The sequence below is a fragment of the Protopterus annectens genome, chromosome 2.part0 (genome assembly GCF_019279795.1).
Source record: "Protopterus annectens isolate FY-2018-M chromosome 2.part0, PAN1.0, whole genome shotgun sequence".
NCBI lineage: Eukaryota > Metazoa > Chordata > Ceratodontiformes > Protopteridae > Protopterus > Protopterus annectens.
The window spans coordinates 25,763,844-25,789,947 of NC_056728.1; the positions used below are offsets into that span (position 1 = coordinate 25,763,844).

The following is a 26,104-nucleotide window of genomic DNA, read 5'->3' on the forward strand; positions in this document are numbered from 1 at the left end:
ACTCTTCTAGCTGAAGTGATGGCCAGAAGCAAGGCTATTTTCCAAGAGAGGAATTTTAAATCTGCTGAAGCTGCAGGTTCAAAGGGGGGTATAGGGTGAGCTTATCCAACGCAAAGTTAAGGTCCCAAGCTGGGTAAGGAGCTCTTCTGAGTGGCCTTAAGTTGTTAGCCCCTCTTAGGAACTGTTCGATGAGAAAGTGTGAGAAGAGAAGTGGCTCTGTGCTGTAATGAGCAGAAATGGCAGAGGCATGAATTTTAATACAAGAGCAGGATAGACCCCTGTGTAGTAGGTCTGCTAGGTAATCAGGATGAGAGGTAGGGAGGGCTGTGCTGTTTCGGCTCCCTTAGCCTGGATCCAGGTGCAAAACCTTTTCCACTTGTCATCATAGGATATTCTAGTGCTGGGGCACCTGGCCTCACGTAAAACATCTAGGACTTGTTTGCTTAGGCTGGCAGCTTGAGGAGAGGTCAGGGAATAAGCCAGGCTGCCAGGTTGAGGGTCTGCAATTGGGGATGCATGTATTCTCCATTATTCTGGGTCAGAAGTGTTGGGATCTGAGGTAGGTGCCATGGTGGCAGGGGTGACAGGCTGTGCAGCGGTGGGTACCAGTGCTGGCAGGCTGCGCAGCAGTGGGTACCAGTGCTGGCAGGCTGCGCAGCAGTGGGTACCAGTGCTTGCGTGGCCAGTCTGGGGCAATCAGGACAGGACTGCCCTCAGCTTTTCCTCCCTTATTTTGAGCAGTACCCTCGAAATGAGTGGTAGAGGGGGATATGCATAGACCAAGAGGTTTACCCACTGGAAGAATAGAGCATGCACTTTCCAGGCCTTGCAGTAAGGGTCCCTGGTGCAGAATTTGCTGAGCTGATGATTGGAGTGGGAGGCAAAGAGCTCCACCTTCGGGGTGCCCCATTTTCTGGGTTACAAGGGTGGAGGTTCTGCGGTCCAGCTGCCACTAATGTGGGTCTAGCAAGTTTCTGCTTAAGTTGTCTGCCGGAGACGGAGCCTGGCAGGAATTGTGCTAGCAGGTGTAGCTGCATGGCTGAGGCCATGTGCCAAAGGGTCATATTGAGCCTGCAGGGAGGATAAGAGTGAGTCCTTCCCTGCTTGTTGATATACCACATCACTGTGGTGTCTGTTTTGATCAGTAGAGGCCCCGGGGAGAGTAGGGGGTCTGAAAGCTGTCAGGGCATGCTGAACAGCTAACATCTCTTTTTGGTTGATGTGCAGATGCATCTGATTTGGGCTCCAATGGCCCTGAATGCACCTGCCCATCCAGGTTTACACCCCAAACACAGTCTGATGAGTCTGATGAGGGTCTGGGCAGCGTGGGGTTGTGGGAAGGGAAGTCACTTGTGATTGCATGCTGCTGCCCACCAAATAAAATCTTCCCTTAGACAAGGTATCACTGGTATGTTAGTCTCCAGGTCTTGAGAGTGTTGACAACAAAGGCTTTTTAGGTACCACTGTAGTTTCCTCATATGCAGTCTAGCATATGGAATGATTAGAATGCAGGAGGCCATGAACCCTAGAACTTGCAGGATTTTCCTTGTGGATAACTGGGTTCTGGGTGGCTAGCTGAGAGAAGTAGCCTGTCAGGTAGGCTTGTTTTTCTGGAGTAAGGAATGCCATCTGGGATGCTGTGTCCAGGCTTGCTCCCAGGAATACAATTTTGTGTGGGGACTAGTTTTGATTTCTTTTCGTTGATAGTATACCCCAGGGAGGTCAGTAGGTCCTTTACAAAGGTCAGATGCTGTAACAGCTTTTTCTGACTGTCTGCCTGAATCAGGCAATCGTCTAAGTAGGGGTAAATTTGAACATTTCTTTGCAAAAACAGGTATTTTGTGAAAACTCTGGGAACAGTGAATAAGCCAAAGGGAAGCGCAGAGAACTGAAAGTGCATAGAATCTGCCCTGAAACTTAGACATTTCCTGCAAGATTCCATGGCTGGGATGTGTAGGTAGGCCTCTTTTAGGTCTAGTGTGGCTAACCAAGCATCCTTGGAAAGCATAGGAAGAAGATGCTGGAGGGTGAGCATTTTGAATTCTGGTATCACTAGAAAGGTGTTTAGAATGGATAGAGCGAGGCTTGAGGGCCAGGTGCCCTCTTTTCTGGGTATCAGGAAGAGTCTTGAATAAAAACCTTCGCCTATCTGGTATGCAGGAACATGCTGTATTGCCCTCATGGAGAGCAGGGAAAGAACCTGTTTTTTGGCCTCTGCCCACTGGTTTGGAGGAAGATATGGGAACCCTTTTGGGGTTGGCAGAGTGTGGAAATAAAATTTGTATCCCTAGGGCACTATGTTGAGGACCCGTCGGTCGTTGGTAATAGAGGCCCAGTTTGCATGGAAGGAGAGTTTTCCTTCTAGGGGCACAAGCAGGTGGGCAGAGGTAAGCGGTGGAGGTATGACGTCATTGTGAATTCTTACCATAAAAGGGTGGCTTAACACTCCCTGTTTTTGAAGAGGAGAAACTCCATTGCTTAGATCTCTGCATTCCCTGTGGGGGGGGGGGTGCTGTCTGCGAGGTCTGCTTCCCCTGGGTCTGGGCTGAGGTGGCCTGGAAGGGGCCGGAAAGGACCAGTGCTTGGAGGGGCAATGCCTACTGAACCTCGGAGGCTGGACATGTAAAAAGTCTAACCGGTCTTTTTAAGACCCCGTCTGCCTTGGTGCCAAACAAATTATCTTTGTTCAATGGTGCGTCCAATAATGTTGTTTTGACATGGTCTGGTAAGGTCTGTTCCTTAAGCCAAGCATGCCTAAGGACTGAACCAGTGACTGCTGCCCTGCAGGATGCTTCTAGGGCATCAAAGCCACATTGCAAGGTGTGCTTAGTAACTTGGCTTGCAGAATGCATAAGTTCTTGTAATTCTTTATTTTCTGTACAAGCTGGAAAGGAAGATAATTTTTGGTTTGAGGAGTTCCATGGTATGCTGCTGATATTTCAGCATGTGGAACTGACAATTTAGTGCTCTAATAGCAAGAGTAGCAGGGGTGTATACTTTTTTACCCCATCTGTCTAAAGCTCGGGAATCCCTGTCTGTGAGGGTGGGATTCTTAGCTAAGGTTGCTTTAATTCCTTTAGGCCCTTGAGAGATGACCTCTGGGTCAGCAGTAGGATTTCTGAAAAGGAATTTGTGAAAGTCAGGGACCCTGTAAGTACCTGTCAGGTTTCCCGGGAGCAGGGGGAAGGGTGTCAGGAGTCAAAATGGATTCCAGAAAAACATCAACAACATCTAGGACAGGAAGAATGGCCCAGAAAAACATCAACAACATCCAGGACAGGAGGAATGGCCAAAGGTCTGTGCTGTGGTAAATGTAAGAATTCCCAGTGTCTCTTTTTTGACTGGGGATAGTCTTGACATTCCCATTGGAAATGCTCCCTTAAAGTATGAAGGGTTTCACCAAATGAAAAATGCTCGGGTGGAGAGGGAGAAGGAATAGATTCCTCTGTATCAGAATCCTCATAATCAGAGAGGGGTTGCATGTCTTCATATTCAGAAGCATCAGGGTCATCGGACTCCTGTTCAGATAAAACTACTGGGGACAAGTCTCTTTTCCTTTTGGAAGGGGTAAGCCTGGCTTCCCCCAATAAGCATAATAAGGTCTTCCACCATTTTAAGTATTTGAGATTGAGGTAAGGAAGCAAGTGCCTGAGCTTGGGTCATTTTTTTGGCCGGAGTTTGTACCTGGGCCTTAGAAACTCGGTAGTTTTAGAAAGAACTGAAGACACAAAAGAAGTAGTCGGTTTGTGTCAAATATCAGTAGTGCGAAGTACTTCCTCAGAAGCCGGTACCTGCTCAGCAGCTCCGGACCCATCCAAAGTAGAGACATCCGCAGGATCCTTAGTCGAAGAACAGTCTCGCGGCATACATGACTCCGAAAGGCTCTTGGTAGTGGCCTGCGAATCCACAGAAGCTGGCATCAGGGCCTGCGAAAGCTCCTCACTGAGGACAGAAGAACTGATGACTAGCTTAACGGAAGCGTCAGCTGTTTTAGACCTCTGCAGTCTGTCTTTGTCTTTATCCTTACGTTTTTTTCAGCTGATCGGTAGTCGGATGGCTTACAAAACAATATTGGAATTAGAGGACTGAGAGTGAAAATATCTAGCTACAATAAGGGCCCGACGACGTATAGTTCTAGCAATGAACAAAGCATAAAAGCGACAGCGAGGGACATCGTGGTCTGGGCCTAAACAGGTGACACAGTAAGAATGGAAGTCTCAGTGTGGTATTTGCTTTCCACAGGCAAGACAATTGTTAACTTTTTCTGAAATCGGTTAGAGCAAGAAAAAAGGATCCCCAATGGGGTACTTAGCTTTAGAAGACTTCAACTTCAATTCGGAAATGAAAACTCAGGTAGCAGCTGACCTGCGATCGTGCGGACTGCTTCTGCTTTGGGCTCCTCAGCAAGAAAGACTGATGTAATGGCGTCGGCTGCCTGATTTTATACCACTGACGACCCAATGTCAGTCCTGGAGCAACAGCAACCGACGCAGAAATACTAAGCCTCTGTTATTTGAGCTGACTGAGGGCTACCCTTGGCAGGATAACCCAAATGTGATGACTGCAACAGTGAAACATGAAGAACATCTGAGAAAGACTGCCTCGGAACCATGGTCAATCCCGCTCTGAAGAGCCCCCTTCTAAGACCAAAGCCAGAGCCGAGCTGATCTGTGCGCCAATGCTTCAAGTTGCAGCAAAAGCTCTGAAAAAATAGGAGGCAACTCTCACCCCCCAAGAACTGACAGGACATACTCGGCCCCAAGAGGTTTCCTAATCTGACTGGACTGAAGACCTCCAAACAAGAACTGTTTTTTAAGATAGGGATACCTCCGGAACAGATGCAGCTGGTGCCATGTTGCTCGGAGACGAGAGCTCTAATGCTTCAAATGAAGTCAGAGGAAACAACAGAGGGATAATGGAAGGCTGGATTCCCATCCCCGAAGGGAGTGAAGCAGAAGAGTTACCTGACAATCCTCTCACCCAGAGTATCTTATTCACCAGCATCTCCACATCATCCTCAGTTAAGCTACTGGTAGAAAGGATAGAAAGGGTGGAGAGCAATTTTGGCAATTCCAGCAAAGGCAGCTTTCTTGCAAAGGTGTCAATACAGGATGAATATGAGGTTCCCGGAAGAACCATAATGGATAGCTCCTCAAATAGCTTACTTGGTGCTGAAGTAGCCAGCAAAGAAGTCTGCGCTGATAATTTCGGTGTTGAATATTCCAAATGCTCCTGCACCAGAACGCTAGATGCCAAAGACTTTGTTCCGATAAACTTGGCTCTATAGGTCCCTTTGAGACGGAGGTTTTAGTAGTGGAATTTTCAGATCCAAGTGTTCCAAAGGAACCAAAGACTTAGCCGTTTTCTAGGATGGTGCTGACTAGGAGAAGGCACTGACAGGCTCTTTTTGGTTTCTCCAAAGCAGGGGTGTCCAACCTTTTCGCTTGCAGGGGCCGCATTGAGTCAACAGAAATGGTCTTTGGGCCGCATATAAAATATATCATATAGTTAGTTATTTCGTTGTCGCGGGCGACCAGAATTGACCCTCTGGCTGTACTATAGGTGACTTTGAACAATGAATAAATGTAATAAATGCCTAATATTTGCCCTAAAATTCAAATTCTCATTCTAATTCATAAAACAACAGTTAACTCTAACATCTTATAAATTACCAGGTACGACCCCTTCAATTTGTTTGAGATCAGACCTCTGATTTTGCTTGTTTCTTAAAGATGTCCATGTTTTCCATCATGTCCTTAAAGTCCATATGTCGTCCAAAGCGCTCAAGTATTCTTCTTTTTCCAATTCCATTGCAGTACGTATGTCGCCACATTTCTAGCTTTGGAATCTGTCCCTGAAATTATTCAAGACATGACTACATCTGGCACTGGCAATATTTGTTGTTTTTGCACTGCTGTCTGCTAAGGCTGGTCTGAAGATGAAAGAAGGTTCATCAGTGGTATTCTCAAACTGAGCACCCCTTTGGAAAGGCACATTTCTAGCTTTGAAATCTGTCCCTGAAATTATTCAAGACATGACTACATCTGGCACTGGCAAGATGTGCTTCTTTTGCACTGCTGTCTGGTGAGGCTGGTCTGAAGATGAAAGAAGGTGCACTGACTTTAACAATTGCTTGTTGTAGCCATCTGTGTGGTTATACAAATCTAAAGTCAACAGTATAAATTAGGGCTGTATTCCCAATCAATGCACTTTTTTTCTAGTTTAGATACTGCTGAAAATCAAACAGAAAAATGGCTGCGATTGGCGCACAAGCATTTGGTGTATTTGCATTGCATGCATTTAGTGCCATGACTTCATAAAGGACTGCAAGCCTTTATTGATATATTAAAATACATATGTTCTTGAAAATGCCCCTAGAAGCCCACAATGTAAGCCTGAAGCTGTGACCTAGCTTCTTTAGTCTCTGGGTTGTCACTGAAATGGATTTTTCTGAGTCAGTCTGCTAGCTTGGTCAGCAAAATAGTCCTGATAAAAGCAACAATCAGTTAACAGCATGCTAAAAATGGGTATAAGAATCAAACTCCTGAAGTATTAACTCATTTATATCTCACTGCTTTAACTTTTAAACTGCACTGCTAGCCACTTTGCATTCTAATTGTTAGGTCTCGTAGCAGGTGTACTTGGACATTTTGTTGTGATGGGGAAAGAGTGATCCATAAGAAATGCAACTTTGACTACTAATGCAATGCTGGAAATTGAGAGGAATGCTTAGCTGCCTTAGCATAAAACTTCTCCCAAGGTGACATGCTGTAGAAGTCTGAAATAACCACAAAGAAGAATACACCAGGTAATTGATTCTGCTAGCACATGTTAAGGCTAGGGTTTTTATTTCAGTAATAGAAATGTTACTATGTCCACAGGCCTTGCTAACACCAAAGCATCCCAACAGAGATATAATCATATCCTCCCTATCCGATATAAAGAGGTACACTTCTACTGTTGAATTCAGTTTGATAAGTCAAAGGCAATGGGTAATATTTTTATAGATATAATAAATGCATTCATATAATTTGGCAAAATACACTACTAGAAAAACTACAAGCACTGAATCCAAAACAAAGAAAGCCAAAAAACATTGAAAACTTTAGCAAAAAAATATTCCTATGAGAGGGAATGGCACACCTGTACATCACGTTTGTTTTAACCTTCCCCATAACATACTACATACATGGTCACATAGCAAATATGAAAGAGCAAACATCCTTGAAAAACAAGACTCATCTCTGCAGAACATTTGTAGAACTTTGCAGTAACATAAATATGTTAAAAGTAAACATGTTTTAAAAAGGCACATCATAATTTAAATTAAAAACATAAAAGTAGACCAATGCTCCTACTTGCTTGCTACTGAGGGCTACTCTTACCACAGTGGAAGCAACAAACTTACATTCTTCGGCCCTTGATATGTTGAGGCCAAGCAAACATTCACTTGCATGGCAGAAACAGGTTGGCTGCAGCCACCCCCCCCCCCCCAAAAAAAAAAAAAAAAGAATGGGTAAGCTATTCCCCACTCTCATTTGTTTCATCTACCATACCTGGTAGATTTTACCACATGAACTGCTATTCAAGCTTAGGTTGCCTGAATCATAGTCAACACTTCATCCCTCTAACACACACAGCTGGGCTACTGATACCAAATCTTAACTTCATTAGTGATAATCGCACCCAAACAGAGCTGCCAATAATTCTGACTAAACAGGACTTATGCCCACTTAAACAACAATGCATTCTATTAAACTAAGCAAAAGCAGTGCTTTTTCTTTTTTTTTCCCAATCACCTGCAGACCATTTGGAATCTCACCATAAAAATGACCATTTGTTCATCCAAGGGGATAGCAAGTAGAAGTACTACTGTCTTTCAAGTAACCATTAATAGAGCCACACTGTGTGTGTGTTTATATGTAATGAAATATGGACTTCACAGAGCAAACATCAGCTTTACACTTTGTGGAGCCACCAGAAAACGGGAGTTTTCCTTCATGTAACAATGAGATTGAGAATACTTAATGCACTCTGCCTGCCCTTCCACGTCAGTATGATCTCACAAACTCTAGACTTCTGATACCAGCAAGGGAGTGTGCTCTCTGTTAAATAATAAAAATGAAACAAAATTAGCAAGGTATACTATGCTTGCTCTTAAAATGTGAACACTAAATCTATTATGTGCCTATGGTTAATAAAAATTTGCCATTAGGAACTTTGAACCCTGCACCCTTCATGCAGAAAACAGCATTTAACCCATTATACTAACTTCTGCATGAAGGGTGCAGGGTTCAAAACAACTTTTTGTCTGGGTTGATAACATAATAATCACTTATGAAAGCATTAATCCAGTTACTCAGCTATATCACTATAAGCCGATATTAACTGCTTGTGAAAATTAAAAATTTTGTGAAGCACTTTCCTTACTTCATAATTCATGCATCATATGGTATGTTATACATGAAACTTTGAAGTAAATGCAATGTATGATTGAACTATTATGTCAGTAATATAAACTCAACAGCAAAGTAGTGACCCTCCATTCATCAAAGACAGTTCGCTTTCAGAGCTGGCTGCAGCCTTCCATAAGCCCATATGCAGTAATACACAAGGGTCCATTAGGCAACTCAAACTGTGTGCACAAACCCCTGCTTCTGTTTTAAGTACACATATCAATAACAGTTATGACAGATTAAAACTGTTGAAGGCTATGGAAATAGTGACATTATGCCATGGAAATAACACAAAATCGGTGATATTTGCATAAGTATATACTTGTCTTTGCATATATTTTTATCATTTCATTTTTTTGTGACATTCCGGTAACAAATCCCAGACTTCATACAATTAGGTCTGGAAAAAATAAACTATGCTATGTGAACTAGCCAAGAGACAAAAGAACAAAAACTAATATGCTATTTAATGCAAGACCACCCCTCTAGAAACAGAAATCCCCCTTTAGTTTTTTTTTTTTTTTGGTTAACCCCTACACACCTATGCACAACTCTTTTCCTTTTTCCAGCACAGTCTCTAGCTATACTAGCTTACCTGTTAATGCAGTCAGGAGATGCTGTTTTGTACATGTTTTAAATGAGAAATCCCTCTGTCAACTCTTCGTCGGCACGATCGACAAATCTTCCTTCTTCAGCTCTTCTTTGGCACGAATACAGAATCCTATATCGGCGCGAAAAACTAATGGAAGGGTGCTTTTGGCGCATGTGCACACCAGTTAAAGGTTGCGGACGCGAAAAAAAAAACCAGAAAAAAAGTTAGTTGAACTTAAGGGTCGCGAGCTGCATGGAAGAGGTCTGAGGGCTGCATGCGGCCCGCGGGCTGGACACTACTGCTCCAAAGCTTAGAAGAAGATGATTAGGAAGAAGAGGAAGACACATTGGTCATACTCTTGGCTTTCTCAGCACCATATAAGGCATCACTTAAGGCTGATGGAAGAATAAGCTTGTTACATCTTTCTACTAGCAGCCTGTGACTGAAACTATGACATACTGAGCAGTCTCCCTGAAGGTGAACAGGGACCAGGCAATATACACGCAGCAAATGAGCTTCTGACATTGGAATTTTGTGCCTGCATTTCTGGCACCTTTGGAATCCAGTGGAGACTTTAGGTTTATCAGCCATTCTGAAGAGATTTCAAAGTTTTTTTGTTTTTTTAACAATGGCCTCAAGAGGCTAGCTATACAACCCATACACACACATGCACATAGATAGAAATGCCTCACAAACAAGAACACTCACTACAACAATAATAAAAAAAAGATTCTATAGAAAAAAAAAGAGTTTTAGAAAGCAGGAGGAAGAAAAACCATCAACAATGACAGTTCAGAATACACTAACGTATATGGAAGGAAGGAGGAGAGAACAATTTTAAAAGAGTTAGAAAGTAGTGGGCAGGTTAACAACTAATAAGCTAAGCAATAAAGTAGTAGGAAGTCTTTCAGAAAAGTGTAAATCCATCAAAATAGTGACACTTAAGAGCAATAGCGAATGCATTTGTCATGAAAAGCAGCAAATGAGATCTTGGGTAACTAGGAGAGGATTATTGTGGGTAAGGGTTAAGCTCAAGAGTTTTTGGCTATCACAAGCTGCAGTAGGGGCCGAGTTGGAACTGAACCCATATGTTGAGGATAAAATAAAAATTGACATCAGATATTGTTTTATGGAGAGGACAGAGTATTTCAGATTTTGTAGTACACAGCAACTATTATAAAACTAATTTGTTAAATCTTAGGAATGGCAATGTGAACTGTGGGAACTGTTTAGCATGTGATTATATGCAACAAGGTCATTCTTATTCATTGAAATTTCAGTTTCTGACATGTAAATCAATAGGAGTTGTATTTGCCTTTTGGAGTACTTGTTCTAAAGTGTACACAGGACAAACTAAGAGAGAGATGAAGAAAAGGATTTTCAAACATGGAGATGATATAAGAAATGGTAGGGATAGTAGTCCAGTGGTTTAATATTTTATTTCACAGCATGATGAACTAAAAGATTTTAAATTTATGGTACTTCTGCAAAGTCCACAAAACTTGAGGGTGGATCTAAAACATGGTTACAAATCTAGACCTTATAAATCTTTTTATACAACCTGTAGCTCTAGAACTAGACCTTATAAATCTTTTTATACAACCTATAGCTCTAGAACTCTCACTAACCAACCAGTTGATATGATAAGAAAAACTGAAAGCTGGATCTAGCCATACCTCTAGGTCCTTACATTATCTACAGTTTCAATCACAGTGTGCTGTATTCAATGTTCAACATTCAATTTATGTCTCACACATCTCATATGCTTAGTTTTTGATGTACTTATCAGCATGTTATTCTCCTGTGCCCAAATGATAAATTTAGACGAGCTCTTTTGCGACATGCCTTGTCTTGTAGCACATGTAATCAGTTTATCTATTTTTCAAATTATCTGCATACAGACTGTAAAACACCTCAGATGAAAAAAATAAATATAAAAAGATACAACCTACACAAAACATGGGCCCAGGACACAGCCCTGTGAGATACCCTGACTGTAACCTCAACTTTCACCAGTCTAATTGCCGTATGATGCTTGTCATGCCCTACCTGTGAAGTAATGCAGCTACCCATCTTATCAGAATTACATCAGCACCTAGTTCTTTTAATTTATTGGTCAGTGTTTTGTGTATGACCATATCAAATGCTGAAGTTATGTCTAAATAAATTACACCACAGAACAACTTTTCATTTGTTGTTGTTATTCTGTTACAGAACATCATGCTACAGGTAGTTATAGATCTATTTTCAACATATATATGCTGAAATATGGTTTAAAGTCACAGTCTTTCCAAGATGACAGGAGGCACAACTGGTGTGTGTCAAAGGTGCAGGACTGCAGTATACTGCAGCTTCAGAAATCAATGTCGATATTACATCTGCAGTCACGGCTAAAGTAGCGTGTGTCGTATAACTAAAGCAAGCTTTGCTACAATTTTGTTTTGGGTCTTGCACTTGAGAATACTTTTCTGTTTGTTCCTCCTTCAGGGAAACTGCAGAGGATGTCATATGAACTAACTACAGTTCTGAGTGCAAACAAGTGAATACCATCCTAAAAACAGGAAAGTGGAAGCAAAACAACAATTACCACAATACTGCTCTTTATATACTGATATGGAGCGCAGAAAACTGACAGATTAAAAAGTCACTAAATAACACTGTTAAAAATTAAATATGAAATGGACATTGTACAGAAACTTCTGCTCTGTTTGGTCAAGAAGCAATGTTGGTGATGACCAGAAAAAGTAAGCGGTCACCACTTTCTAGAAAACGTACGTTGCCAAGTACTATTATGTGAGATACAAATTCATTCCGGTAACAAGCATACAATGTTCATCTTGGTGTCAACTCTGCTAATGTCTGGTTGTCCACCTTTGCCTACCAGCTCGAGTCAGGTAACAGGGTTGCAAGTACTAAGAGTGGAGAGAAGTCAGCTAGCAAATGCCAATACAACTAAAGATATAGCACATATGAGTAAATGAATGTTTGCAACATGCCAACGTAAAAGGTTAAAAAGGTGTAAATACCTGCGGATGGCAACAGTAAGAGCCTCAGAAGAGGATGCACAAGGGCAGATTACTTCTGGCTTCAGACCTCGTGACTGGAATACATTCAGGAAAGCATCACATGAGGAGATTGACCCTAAGAATTAAAAGAATTGGTGCAAATTACAAATAACTAAAATGCATCTTCTGAATAAAAACACATCCTCTGAATAAAAACATGAACATGCAGGTTTTTTTTTTTTTTTTTTTTTTACAGCAGTTGTGACAACTGTGGGGTGTACAAAGCATACAAGCAGAGTTCTTCGGTATTTTTCTCTAGTTCCAGCTACAATTGGTTTTACATTGACACATTTATAACAGTATGTACACTTACAAATTACAAAATTAAATAAAATAAAAAAAATCAACCATAATTTCATATCCATGTTGCTAGGCTAATTAAACGTGGACAGCAAATCGTTAAAAAAGCTAATCCTCAAGAGAAACTCAAGAACTCAACTACATCTGAAGGATTATCAATGTGACAAATGTGATGTACTTTGTTTGGAGCCACCAGAAAATGCTCCACAATGGGACATTTCAAAAAAATGGAGGCAAGAATCATTTTAAAGCATTCTGTGAAAGACTAATGAATGTGGCATTAACATATAAACCAGTAGTGACCAAAAAGCAAAGGAGATGATGGAAGTCAGGCCTGAAACCATAAGAAAAGCAGTATGAAGGCTACTCCGACAGTCTGCACAGCAAGTCCCTCCTGCAAAGGGAGGGTATTTGCTTGGGTACAACAATAGATTCTAATCAAGGCAAGAGCCTAATGTGTGGTTGCAGCAAAGCAATGCCCTGCTGAAAATTGCAATTCAGGGGAAGAAATCTAATCAACAAAATTAAAGATGCAACAAACGGTAGACATAAAAATGAGGGAAAATTATGCTAATATCAGCTTTAGCATAAGGTGTCGTCATCCAATATAAACTTAGATAGTAACATTTAAATAGCAAAATACCAGCTATGTCTACAAACATACAGCATAAACTTCGTGATCATTACTTACATGGATTGGCACCATCTGCTACAATTAGCATTCGCAATGAACTCAAACTGACATCCCTCTGATCCCGCTGTGCAAGTAGTGACCAGTGCATATCTCGAGATTTGACCACTGCAACACGAGCTAGAGAGAGAATAAACAAATATTCATACTTACAAAGCTCTCAAAAACACAATACTACTGCTGCTAAGAGAGAAGATAAATTACAATCAATCTGCAACTAACCCAAAGCTGGGGAAACATCGGGCCATTAGTATTCTGAGCAAATCAGACAAAAACCAAAGGCTTCTCACAAAAGACACAACATACGTGCAAATGAACGGGACAGTAAGCAAAAGAACGGTCTTGCGCTAAACATTTAAAGGAATTTGCCAGTCAACAGATTATGTACGCGCCAATCCCGCACAGGATTTTTGCCTAAAACCCTTTTGGTGATAGTAGAGTTTTCCCTTTTCTCCACTGTTGTGTGCCTTTGGAGTAGGTACATTTAAAGTTTGGGAGTGTGCGGGATGCCCCCTCACATACATAGAGGTGGCGGAGGGGCTCACTTTAAAAAGGCCTTATTGAGGTTTGCTGAAAGTGCTTTCTGACGGACTTTCTCAGGGGATTGGCATGAATTCCAGTTGTTTAAAGCCTCCAATTGAGGAAGAACAAATAAGCCACCGATTTCAGTAATTCTAAAGGCAGTGTTCAGAATCAAGAAAAAAAAAACTGCTGCAATTGTTTAAAAAAGTGTTACTTAATTTAGTGCATACAGTAATACAATGAACGTCTTCAACCAGTGTCGTTCCAGCTATGGCAATGCTAGTGACCAACATGATCACTCTTGCTCTCTCTCATAATGCTATGCTAAGTCAGACATTAGTTTAGGTGATATTTAAGTGCTCTCCTTGACCATTTAGAAAGCATAGCCTACATCTACCATCTAGGACAGGTAAGAAGCCACAAAATTGTACAAGCAAAACAGGGTCAGTTAGTAAATTTATCAGAAGAGCAAAAGTGAAAAGACGCTTCTTGGGTGATGGAAACAACCATTTCAACATGTTCCTTCAAAGATCAATTGTCACAGAAGTTCTTTGATAACCTCAGTATCTTATGCAAGTGACATTACTTATTAAGTCAAACCTAAGCAGCATGCATCAAACAATGCAAACAATAATCCTATTAAGAGAGGAAAAAAAGCGGAGTTTGATCAAATATACAGGGGTACATCAAACAGGGGTACATCAAACAGAACACCGCACTGTGGCAGACAATAGCCATCCTGCAGCAAGAAGCAAACAGAAATAACCAGAACTACCGATGTAAATCAGCAGCGGTCAAGATTCCAAAACACAAACTAGGAGCAACTAATCCAACAAAGTTAGTGCTAAAATCCACCAAAATCACCTCCATATGCCCTCTTACCAAAGCAACACAACAAACTCTTTTGAAATGGGAAAGTCTCTACCAGGGACAAAAAAATGCCTACATTTTTAGCAGTCTTATACGAGAAACACTGTAAAATTCTATGGACACCCAAAGCGTGCAACAACTGGCTCCCATTAGCAGAGTGTAGATCTAAATAATGAGCAGGACTGTATACTATGCCCGCTAATGGTGCATTCAAAAGCACACCTTCTATTAAAATCAACTTTCAGATACTGCCCTCATAGAAATGTTACAACTTTTCTCTAAATACAGTGCACAACTCTAATATCAAAATCAAAAGCTAAGCAATTATCACTTTTCATGATGGAATACACACCCAACCCATTTTCTGAATCACTTGTCCTAGCGAGAATCATGAAGTAATCTGCAAAGAGAAGACCAGACTTAACCTGTCGCCATCAGCAGTCCTTCATTCATCCTGTAGGATCGACAGGTTCTCTCAAACGAGTTGAAATATATAATTTTTTCAGTGTGTGTTGGGTCTGCCAGAGGTATCCAGTGGGCTGTTCCTGGGACACTTCCAAAAGAAAGCTACCAGTTGACACCTTCAACCGATTCACAAAGCACCTCAGCTCACTCCTTTAATACCTAGTACAACAGTAGTAGTTCTAACGCTGTGATCCTGCAGATCCACAGCCTTTTTACTTGGTCTTGGACAGTCAGCCTAGTTGCCTGAAAACAAACCTCATTTCCACTGCTTGCATCTCTAATCTTATCTACTCCATAATGCCTAAAGCTTATCATAAGGATGTGGATCAGACTGACAGGTAAACTGACAGCGTTATCCTAAGTCTCTGCTTTAATTCCCTTCACCATAGGCTAGCACACTACCAGTAGCAATGACATAGCTACAGACCAATCTCCTGATCAGTTCCAGCCTCATCCAAGAATCCTATCCCAAGATACCTGCACTCCTCAACTTCAGGGAGCTGCCCTGCTCTCATCTGCAAGCAGCATGCCACATTACAGGGAGCTGCCCTGCTCTCATCTGCACACAGCACTCCAACTTAAAGGGAGCTACGAGACCTTTGCCATAAGAGAAATTTCTCATTAAGAGGTACCACTCTATCCTAAATGCTTAAGATTCAGCTGCAAATTGCTCCAGCACAAGTTTACTGCCATGTGAAGCTAAAAGGACGTCATACTTCGCAAAAAAAAAAAACTTCAACTCCCCTAAAGGGATGCTCTCCAGACCTTAGATGTGCCTCAGTATACTGTTAGTGAAAATTAACATGACATGGAACAAACATCCCTGATGGAGGCCTACACTAGTATGAACATATCTGACCTACATAATGAGAATGTGAACATGACTCCGCTCTTTGCCATTCAATCCTTTATTTCAGTACTAGTGGTCCAAGGACCTGTACTGTTAAAGCACATTACCTGAGGCACTCCAGAGTATGTAGACATAAGCCTTCTTTAAGTCCAAAAGAGAAGGTATGCAAACTGTACTAGCAAACTCCCATGACCTGAGTACATCAATGCAAAGTTTTGTTTTTCCTGTGCGCCACCTGTCCCCATGTCTGCTGATCAAACCTCAAGAACTGAAACTAAGTTATTTTCCCTCATTCAGGATATTCCTATCACAGGAACAACCATAAAAATAAGAGCTACTAAGGCACCCATAACAATGCTCCATGACTTCATCATGATCCCATCAATAAGAGCATATAGTACAGACCCTAAACCCTCCTCAACCAAGGAATTAGTGACTCATGCCCTCCCCATGCAAGTGTTTACTCTCAACAGTACTATGTTCCTGTGCACTCGTGATTAAAGCTACTGTTTACATAGCTGGGTAGTCAAACGCCACACTCCTGGTTCATTCCTGTACTGCTGTCCTGCCTCCAAGGACTGTGGCATTAGATGGCTCACGTCTTCTCCCAGACCATCCCGAAAGACACATGAGCTGCTAAACAAACTTGGGTCCCCGTGGTTGTAGTCAGGGCTCTACAATCCAGCTACACCTTCAGCATTTGTCAGCATGCTCACTCCTGCAAACCATGCCACAGAGAAATCGTTTAATTGCTGCAATGACCTTGTTAAAAACAAGGCAGCGAGTTTAGCATAATGTAGAGAACAGAATATGCAAGTGGTAATGAGCAATATTTTCAAAATAAATCAGTGTTCAAACATACTTATGGCATCTTCTACACAAACTAATAAACAAAGGCTCAAGACAACTTTAAGTGGCAAATATTTCTTCATAAAGCTCAGGGCATCTCCAATTGCACATGAAAGTATACTATGGTAGGTCAAACATCCTAAGGATGACATTTGAGTGATCACTGCTGTTATATCTCAGTCTCTTTCTTATAAGGACATTTTTCTTTTCTCTTTGGTGGATGTGGGATGCAATTTCATCCTAAGGAAGAGTCTTAAGTAAAAGTAATCCCCATGTTTGGGCTCTGCTGTTAGACTTTGGATAAACACAGGCAGCTGAAAAATATGACTAAGTGTGCCCCCCAAAATACATTTTTGGCACGAGGAGGAGTGGTCTTAAGGCTCAACATGCCTTTGTGGAACACAGACAAAGACTCCATGCACGAGGATTTGTAATTCTGGGATCCTTCTGGCTGCAATAACTACCACTTTCAGCACCATTTTCAAAGTCAGCTATCCAAATAGGCAGAAGATGCTGACAGTGAGATCTAATGCAAGTTTCCCTGACACAAAGGTGACCTCTCAAGATGGTTTGACAGCCATCATTAGTGGATGAAAGTACAATACTCCCTTAGGTAACAGCTGAAATGAAGTGTAGCTTGCCACAGGGTCTTCCAGTGGAAGGCAAGATGAAACTACAGACGCATGCAGTGTTAGTTGAAGAAAAGGATAACCATACAGAAGTGCTTTGATAAATAAGATGAGACCACTGAACTACTGCAGAGGTGAGCCCTCTCTAACACTGCTGCACCAAATTAAGACACTCTGCCACATACAGAAAAAAAATAGAAGTTATGTTCTTACCATAACGTTCCATGTTAGTTGTCTTCTTCTCGCCTTCTTCTTGCTGGATGGGTTCGGAGCCGACCTCGGCCCGACTGCCACTCTAAAAGCTCGAGAGTTGGTTCCACCGGCTCGAGGCTCCCCTTATATCCCACAATGCTAGGCGAGAGTTACCTCAGATCTCGTTTGTAAGCTAACCCCAGCTTATAATAGTAACAGAATAACTATAAACAGAGTCCACCTCTAACAACAGGGAGAAAGAAGGGTGACCTACATCCTGATTCAGGAAATATGCAAAACAGCATATGCCTAAGTAAAGAGGTGGTAGAAAGAGAGGTCACAATCACAACTCCTCTAGGTCTGTCCAGGCCAGGGGGAAGGAGGGTGGGATTAAGAAGACGCGAGAAGAAGACAACTAACATGGAACGTTATGGTAAGAACATAACTTCTATACGTTAAGTTGTCTATCTCGCCTTCATTCTTGCTGGATGGGACCACGTCCCTAGCACCTTGTCCCGGGTGGCCTAACGGAACAGACTCCTGAGAACAGTGGAACCAAAGTTAGCTCTATGCCTAGAAGCTAAATCCAACTTATAATGAGAAATGAAAGTGTGAGGAGTAGCCCAAGTAGCCGCTGCACAAATGGTGTCAATAGGCAGTCTGTCTTGGAAGGCTATGGAAGTAGCCAAAGCTCTGGTGGAATGGGCCTTAGGTTTGTTAGGCAGCTTTTGGTGTCTAATTTCATAAACAAGGGAAATCAGAGATGTTAGCCATCTAGATAATGATACCTTTGAAACTGAAAGTCCCTTCCTGCCTTCTGCATAGGAGACAAACAGCTGGTCAGATTTTCTGAATTGTTTTGTTCTATCCAAATAGTACCTTAACTGACGATGAACATCTAGCCAGTGTAATTTTTGTTCAGACCTATTGGAATATTCTGGAAAAAACACAGGGAGGTCAATGCTTTGATTTAGATTAGACGTCGCGGTTACCTTAGGCAAAAAGGACGGGTTGGTTCGTAAGGATACCCTGTCCTTATGGAACAACAGATAAGGAGGTCGACAGCTGAGTGCATGAAGTTCCGACACTCTTCTAGCTGAAGTAATAGCTACCAGAAAAAGAGTTTTCCATGAAAGCAATTTTAAGGAACAGGAGGCTGCAGGTTCGAAAGGGGAAAGAATTAAAGAACTCAGAACTAAATTTAGGTCCCATGGAGGAGGAGGATTTCTTATAGGAGGTCTGAGAAGAAAAACTCCTTTCAAAAAGGCCTTGCAAAGCTTGTGGGACATTAAGGCAGACTCAGAAATACCCACATGAAAGTTAGAAATAGCTGCCAATTGAACTTTAAGAGTAGGAGGAGATGAACCTGCATGGAAGAGTTCAGCTAGAAAATCAAGGACTATTTGGATGGAAGCAGTGAAAGGATCTATGTTCCTTCCTTGAGCCCAATATGTGAAGCGTTTCCACTTACTCAAATAAATCTTCCGAGTGGAAGATTTATGGGAAGCTATCAAAATATCTCGAACAGAGTGAGATAATTGAGGAAGCCTGGCTAAGGTTGGAACTGGAGGAACCAAGCAGTGAGGTTCAGAGAGGGGAGCGAGCGATGAAACTGACCCGACTGATGGATCAAAAGATCTGGAACTAGGTCCAGATGCCAAGGTCGCTCAATAGAAATTGATGTAGAAAGGGGAACCACACCTGTCGAGGCCAGTAAGGAGCAATGAGGATCAACGAGGCCTTCTGAGCGATAGCTTTCTGTATCACTTGAGAGATTAGTGGGAAGGGAGGAAATGCATACAGAAGTCCCCGGGGCCAAACTTGGACTAGAGCGTCTCTGCTGGGTTGGCCTGGTAAAGGGAATAGAGTGAAATAATCTCTGCACTTGCTGTTTTGGGGAGTAGCAAAAGATCGCAGCAAGGCTGACCCCACTTGAGAAAAATTTCTCTCACAACAGAGTCTTTCAGAGACCACTCGTGAGGCATGAGGATAGCTCTGCTCAACTTGTCCGCGATTTGATTGGACTTCCCGGGGATGTGCGTTGCTATCAGAAACCGCTGAGAAGAAATCGCCCATTGCCACAATCTGAGTGCTTCTCGACACAGGGGGTAGGGACCTGGTTCCGCCTTGTTTGTTGATGTACCACACTACAGACATATTGTCTGTCTGGATTGCAATCGTTCCTAAGGGAAGAGAGTCTTGAAGGGCTTGCAACGCTAAAAGCACTGCTCTCATCTCCAGAACATTTATGTGCAAGTGGCATTCGTCTGGTTGCCATGTGCCCTGGACCGTCCTGCCCTGATAATGCCCCCCCCACCCGATCAGGGAGGCGTCCGTTGTCAGAGTAGCAACCGGAGGGGGAGGAACAAAGGGTCTTCCCAACAAGAGCTGAGGGGAAGACATCCACCACATGAGATGATTTCTGCACGCCCGCGTGATCATAATGGTGTGGGACATTGGAAGTTGCTGGTATGACCATTGTGTAAAGAGCATCCATTGAAGGATTCGCATGTGGAATCTGGCTAATGGAAGCAGAGGTATGGCCGCCGCCATAATTCCCAACACTTTCAGAACTAACCTGGCTTTGATTCTGTTGTTGTTGAAAAGGAGTGAGACCAGTCTGTGTATGTCTGTTATTCTCTGATCTGTTAGTCTCGCAGACATGTCTACTGTGTCTAGATTTGCGCCTATGAAGGTAATAGTACGAAGGCGACAAAACAGACTTTTCGCAATTTATTGAAATGCCTAACTTTTGACAAATGCGAAAAGTGTAATCCCTGGCCATCAGAAGGAGATGCTTGGTGGGAGCTGTGAGGAGCCAGTCGTCCAAATATGGAAACACCTGGAATCCTTGTCGTCTTAGGTGAGAAGCTACCACTGCCATGAAATTGGAAAACACCCGGGGGGCAGAGGAGAGACCAAAGGGCAGGGGCCTGAATAGAAAATGACAGGTTCCCAGCCTGAAGCGGAGGAATCTTCTGGAGCGTCTGTTCATTTTTATGTGATAGTACGCATCCTGAAGGTCTATAGAGCACATCCAGTTTCCTTTTCCCAATAGGGGAAGGATGGACTGCAGCGTGACCATCCGAAATCTTGTTTTCTTGACTGATCTGTTCAAGATACTGAGATCCAAAATTGGTCTCCAGTCCCCTGTTTTCTTTGGAACTAAAAAGAACCTTGAGTAGATTCTGGATCCTTGCTGGTCTGCTGGAACTGGCTGAATTGCTCTTTTCGCAAGCAGCTTTGAAATTTCCAAAACCGCTAGATCCCTTTGAGCGGGTGGAACATCTGGAAGGGATTTTTGATTGGTTTGGAATGCTAAGAAAGGGAATAGAATAGCCTTCGGAAATGACGGACTGTACCCATTTGTCTTGAGTCAGGGATAGCCAGGCTTCTGGGTACAGTGACAATCTTCCCCCGACTGCCTCCGAAGGTGGGCAGTCGGGCAACACCTCAGGGAAGCTGAAAGGGCTTATCAGAGAAAGCTTCTCGATTGCCCTGGTTCTGCGGAGCCCCCCTGTCTCGAGGGCGCCGTCTACCATTGTTATTCCCGCCTCTGCCTCTGGCGGGGAACCGACTCTGTGCGTCAGGCGAAGTCCCTTGAGATTGTTTACGGAACCACATCTTCCCACTTTTCTGGCCTTTGGGGTAAGGCCTAGAAGGAGTAGAAAAACGGACTCCGACGGCAGAAAGAGTCTTGCCATCAGTCTCGCACCTAGTCAAGGTTTCTTTCACTTGAGGACCAAAGAGAGATGATCCATCGAAAGGGGAATTAGTGAAAGACGTCTTGAAGGGGTCCGCAAAATTGCATAGCCGCATCCAGGCATGCCTACGTAAGGCCATACCTGTCCCTGCGGCCCTACTCGCTCCATCAGCCGCATAAGAAAGGAGGCGCATGGAGGAGTTGGCTATGGAGTTCAGGGTAGCCAGCTGAGTGTTCATCTTATCTTGAAAACCCGCAGCTGTAGGGTCCTTCAACATGTCACTCGCTTCTTTAATCAAGTCCCTTTGAAGACGAGTAAAATGGCACAGGTAGTTCAGCGAACGCATAGCAAATGTCGCTGACGAGAACATCCGCTTCCCGTACCTGTCCATGTACCTAGATTCCTTGTTAGGTGGATGGACAGGTACTGAAGGATCAGCTAGTTCCTTCTTAGTGGCAGCAGCAACCACCATAGCATCCACAGAAACTCCTTTTGTCAAGAACTGTTTGTCTGCTGGTGCAGTTATGAATTTTGAGGGTCTCCTGGGAGTGGGGTCCACTGAATCAGGAGCCGTCCATGCCTTTTTAGCTACCACCTGCATGAGGGGATCAAAGGGGGGAGACACCCAGGAGGTGGAAGGACGAGAGCCAAACGCCTCAAGGTACACAGATTCATCCTCCGAAGGGTTGAGGGCTGGCCAATTTCCCCTCTGTTTGAGGATTTCTAGAATGTCTGCAAAAGAGACATCTTCAGAAGGGGAACGGGGGGAACCCTCGGAATCCTCTAAATCTGTGTCAGATGTGATGGACTCAGGTGAGTCAATGTGTTTCCTCTTACACTTCCTCTTCCGAGGGGGCTCTTCTGCCAAATCAGGAGAGGCCTCGGAAGAGGATGAGATCCCCACAGGGGGTTCTTGAGGAGCTGGCTCTCTGCGGTCCGGGATGAGGGAGTGAGTCGACTTGACCTGAGGCACCGTAGAGGGAGGGGCGGACGGAGCCGACTGTGGAGTAGAGCCAGGCTCTAACACACTCCGCATGACCTGAAATGCACCCCTGTCAGGCAGAGCCAGAGGTCTCCGCTCCGAGAAGCTGAGAACCTCCCTCGGCACCGACAGTGATGGCTCCGAGGCCGATGTCGGAGCCGAACTCACCAGCGCCGAAGCTCCGAGAGGAAGAGCGGGGTCGGACAAGGGTCCGATGCCACTCACCCCCTCGGAGCCGACGAGGGAAGTCCGGCGCCGAGATTCTTCGAAAGAAGAAACCGGAGCCGACGACGGAGCCGAAGACATCTGTATCGGCTCCGACGCTACCACAGTCTCGGTTCAACGCCCGGCCCGAGCTCAACTGAGTCGGAGGAGGAACATATTGATGGACAAGGGCAGGCATCGACTGATGAGTCGGGCTCTGAAGCATTTGGGCCAGTGCCTCGGACTTAAGAAGTCGACTCACTACCCTCTGAAGGTCATGATCCGACAGCCTCGATGACCTAGAGGAGTGAGATTTATGGCTCCGTTCAGACAGCAGAGGAGATGCTGGAGCCGAATAAACGGAGCCAAGGGATGGTGACCTAGATCTCTTCCTAGATGTCGGCTCCGAAGGTCTGGTCGGAGCCGTCTAAGGGGTTTTTAATACCTCGGCTCCAGCCGGAGCCGAGGGAACCACAGAAGCTGTAGACTCATCGGCTCCAGCCGGAGCCGATGCAGACGTAGGTTTAGTAGCCTTAGGTCTCGGCTCAGAAGCTGGAGCCGAGGACCTAGAAGCCTTGGAGGGCTTCCCAGAGACAGAAAGGGAATCCTCAGGCTTAAGTAGACCCCTTAGGATCAACTTGTTCTTTCTTTCCTGCAGGACCCTGGGACTGAAGCCGTGGCATACAGCACAGGAGTCCTGCAGGTGCAAAGGCCCTAGGCAGTAGACACAAGAAGTGTGACCGTCTGTCAGAGACATTTTCTGACAGCACGCATCACACTTCTTGAAGCCTGAGACCTTTGTGTCTTTAGACATCCTAGAACAAGAAAGTGTAACCACACACACTCAGTCAGACACACTGATTACACTTTATCTTAATTTTTAAAACTCAAAAATAAAACAACTATCAAGGTTTTAATTAAGAGAAGCAACACACACACACCACTAGGGAATGGGGGAAAGGCCTGAAGGCCCGAGGGAGAACTTTTAAGTTCTTGTGGAAAGAAACGGGATTTTATGAAAAAAAAGGGGTAGAATTTCACTAAACTAAGGGAAAATGTAGTTAAAATTAAAAAATAAAGGGGTTTAAGTATCCTAACTTACTGAAAGTTTACTTACCAAGAAGCCGGTAGAAAACCAACACCTCGATCGCTGTAGCGGCAAACGAGATCTGAGGTAACTCTCGCCTAGCATTGTGGGATATAAGGGGAGCCTCGAGCCGGTGGAACCAACTCTCGAGCTTTTAGAGTGGCCGAGTCGGAGCCGAGGTCGGCTCCGAACCCATCCAGCAAGAATGAAGGCGAGATAGACAACTTAACATCACTTCTTACAATTAGGCTTTCTGCCTACTTTAATTTTAAAGACATCCTGTGTAAAGAGTGCTTGGAAGGAATATGTGCTATAGCATCCTTGTAATAAGCCTGGGTCTCTGGAGGTTTAGAGTACAAGGGATTCAGACTAAGTTAGCAAGTGGAGCACAGTGTAAAGATGTTTCTAAGTTGCATCCCCAAGGAAAACCCAACTTTCCTGCGGCCAAAATGGAATCAGGGGGATCAATTTTGGCACCTCCTCAACTTTCTGCAGAACCTTGGGCAGAAGAAGGGAAAGGATGCGTTAGGCATACAGAAACATTCCTGCCAAAGGAAAGAAAAGAGGCGCACTTCCCATGCCTTCAAGCAAAGCCCTTCACAGGACTGAGGAAGTTGGTGATATTCTGGAGAAATAAACAGATTTTTGCTCGTTAAACTAATCTTTTCATAATCATCTAGAAGACTCAGTTCACCACTCATTTGACTGAGAACCTTCTGGGAATGGCAAAAATAAGTGCACCACCAAAATTCGCCAATCTCCACAAATAGTTAAGTTAGTTTTGTATGAAAGTGCTTACCTAGAGAGTCTTGGAATAAATTATTTTCTTAAAGCCTTGGTTGTCATATACTCAACTTGGACTGAACCTTCTGAGAACGTCCATCACATGGTTGAGATGTAAAGGGATGAAATCTGCAAATGAAAGTGAAATCCCAGGCCTCCATGGCAAGCCTGCACAGGATAAGTGCATTTCCCTATGTTACATTTGCATATCACACGACTGTAGTGTTGACTTTGGTCAGTGCAGGACTCCTGGTCTCCAGACTGCTTGAGTGGCTTTGAGGGCTAAAATCAAAGCAAACACTTCCTTGATGTTGCTGTGTTTCCTCCATTTTCTGGGGTCCCACAGGCCCTGCACCTTAATGTTACTTAGATGATCCCAAAGTATTTGTAGCTCATTATGGGGGGGGGGGGGGGGTTAAAAAGGAATCTCCACATTAATTTATTTTTATTCACTTTATTTTACTGTACAATTTCTTTACCTAGTACGTGAACGTGTCTGCTGGCCCTTTTCAGTCATGACTTGGGTACAATGCACTACAAAAGTGTAATTTACAACAAAGTACAAATGCAAACTACTAACCTGTGATGCCCATCAGGCAAAATCCTTTTGAATATATGCATCACTGGCAGTTCCTGCTTTTGGGAAGGTGGAAGGAAGTTGTTTTCATGGGTTCTTTAGCTACCACTAGACTTTTCTTCATGTGTAGTGCGTCCCAGAGTTCAATTAATTTGGTGGAAGCCATGTATACCAGAGCCCTGAGGAACCTCTTGCAGAAGAATTTGTATTTTGAGACTATTTTAAACAAGACAGACCTATTAAAACCTCAGCTTGTTGAGTGGAAGGTAGAACAGGGTGGTACCAAGAAAACACAGAATGCGCTGGAAATCTGGGTAGACTTGAAGATTGAATGAAAATCTCATTCTGGAGACAATGGGTGGTGAACAGTAGGTTTCCCTTCTGATTCAGCCTGAAGCAGACAGTTGTGAAAGAAAGGAAAGATATGGATGCCTCTGTCCTCAGAAATGCCATTAGTATAAGCAAAGTATTCTGTGAGGAAGACCAGAGGAGGAGCAGAACAATTCAAAGAGTGATGAAGTAAACTGGAATTTGAAGAACCCTGTCCTAAATCTCAGAAACAGTGGAAAAACTAGACAGCATTATTCCAAAAGTTTTTGATTTGACGTCACTTCTCCTGAAGTCATTTTTCTGATGCTCTTGCCTCTGAGAAAGGTACCCAGAAGCTTTGTTCAATGTCACAGTGGTACAAGGGACCAGATGCAGACCATTTTGCAAGTTGCCTACTCCCACAGAGACTTTGCTCTCCTCCTGATTAACCTCACGCCGAACCTAGTACAGTGTGAACAGCCATCCCTGTCATGCCCAGGGCCAAAATAAACAATGAAATGCGTCTATCTTCTGTGGTATTTGTTTGCCACAGATTATATAATAGTTTTCCTTTTCAAATTACTTTAATATCAGATTTACTTTCAAAACTATAGCACTGTTGATAATACAAGGAAAAACAAAATTATTCACACTGTAGGGGGACTTGTTCTTTTATACATGGAGGCCAACTAGCCAGACTGATGAGGTTTACTCAACATGTGACGGTATCAAACAATGAGGCAAGAAAGACCTAAAGATGGCATGCCCAAGTAGGAGAGAGCTAGCCAAGACCATCGGGAGGAGAAGAGAACCAGAAGACAAGCCAATTGTCTGGTTACCTGCAGGCAGGATATCCCATTGATGAGGACTGCAACCAGTGAATAGCACAATGAACATCAGTCTGTACTCCTTGTGAAATGGAACATACAAAGCAGAATCCTTTAGAGTCAAAGAAACTAAACCGTGGGCATTAGTAA

General features: G+C 43.4%; 1 protein-coding gene across 1 annotated transcript in view; it reads right to left on the bottom strand.

The window, feature by feature from the left end:
- LOC122793692 (disco-interacting protein 2 homolog A-like) overlaps positions 1-26,104 on the bottom strand; it is a 2,141,448-nt gene that overhangs the window by 635,336 nt on the left and 1,480,008 nt on the right. Inside the window, exons 15-16 of the mRNA XM_044061912.1 lie at positions 13,105-13,224; positions 12,075-12,189 (exon numbers count right to left, since the gene is read on the bottom strand). Coding sequence (XP_043917847.1) covers positions 12,075-12,189; positions 13,105-13,224 — 235 coding nt within the window. The remainder of the gene's footprint in view (positions 1-12,074; positions 12,190-13,104; positions 13,225-26,104) is intronic.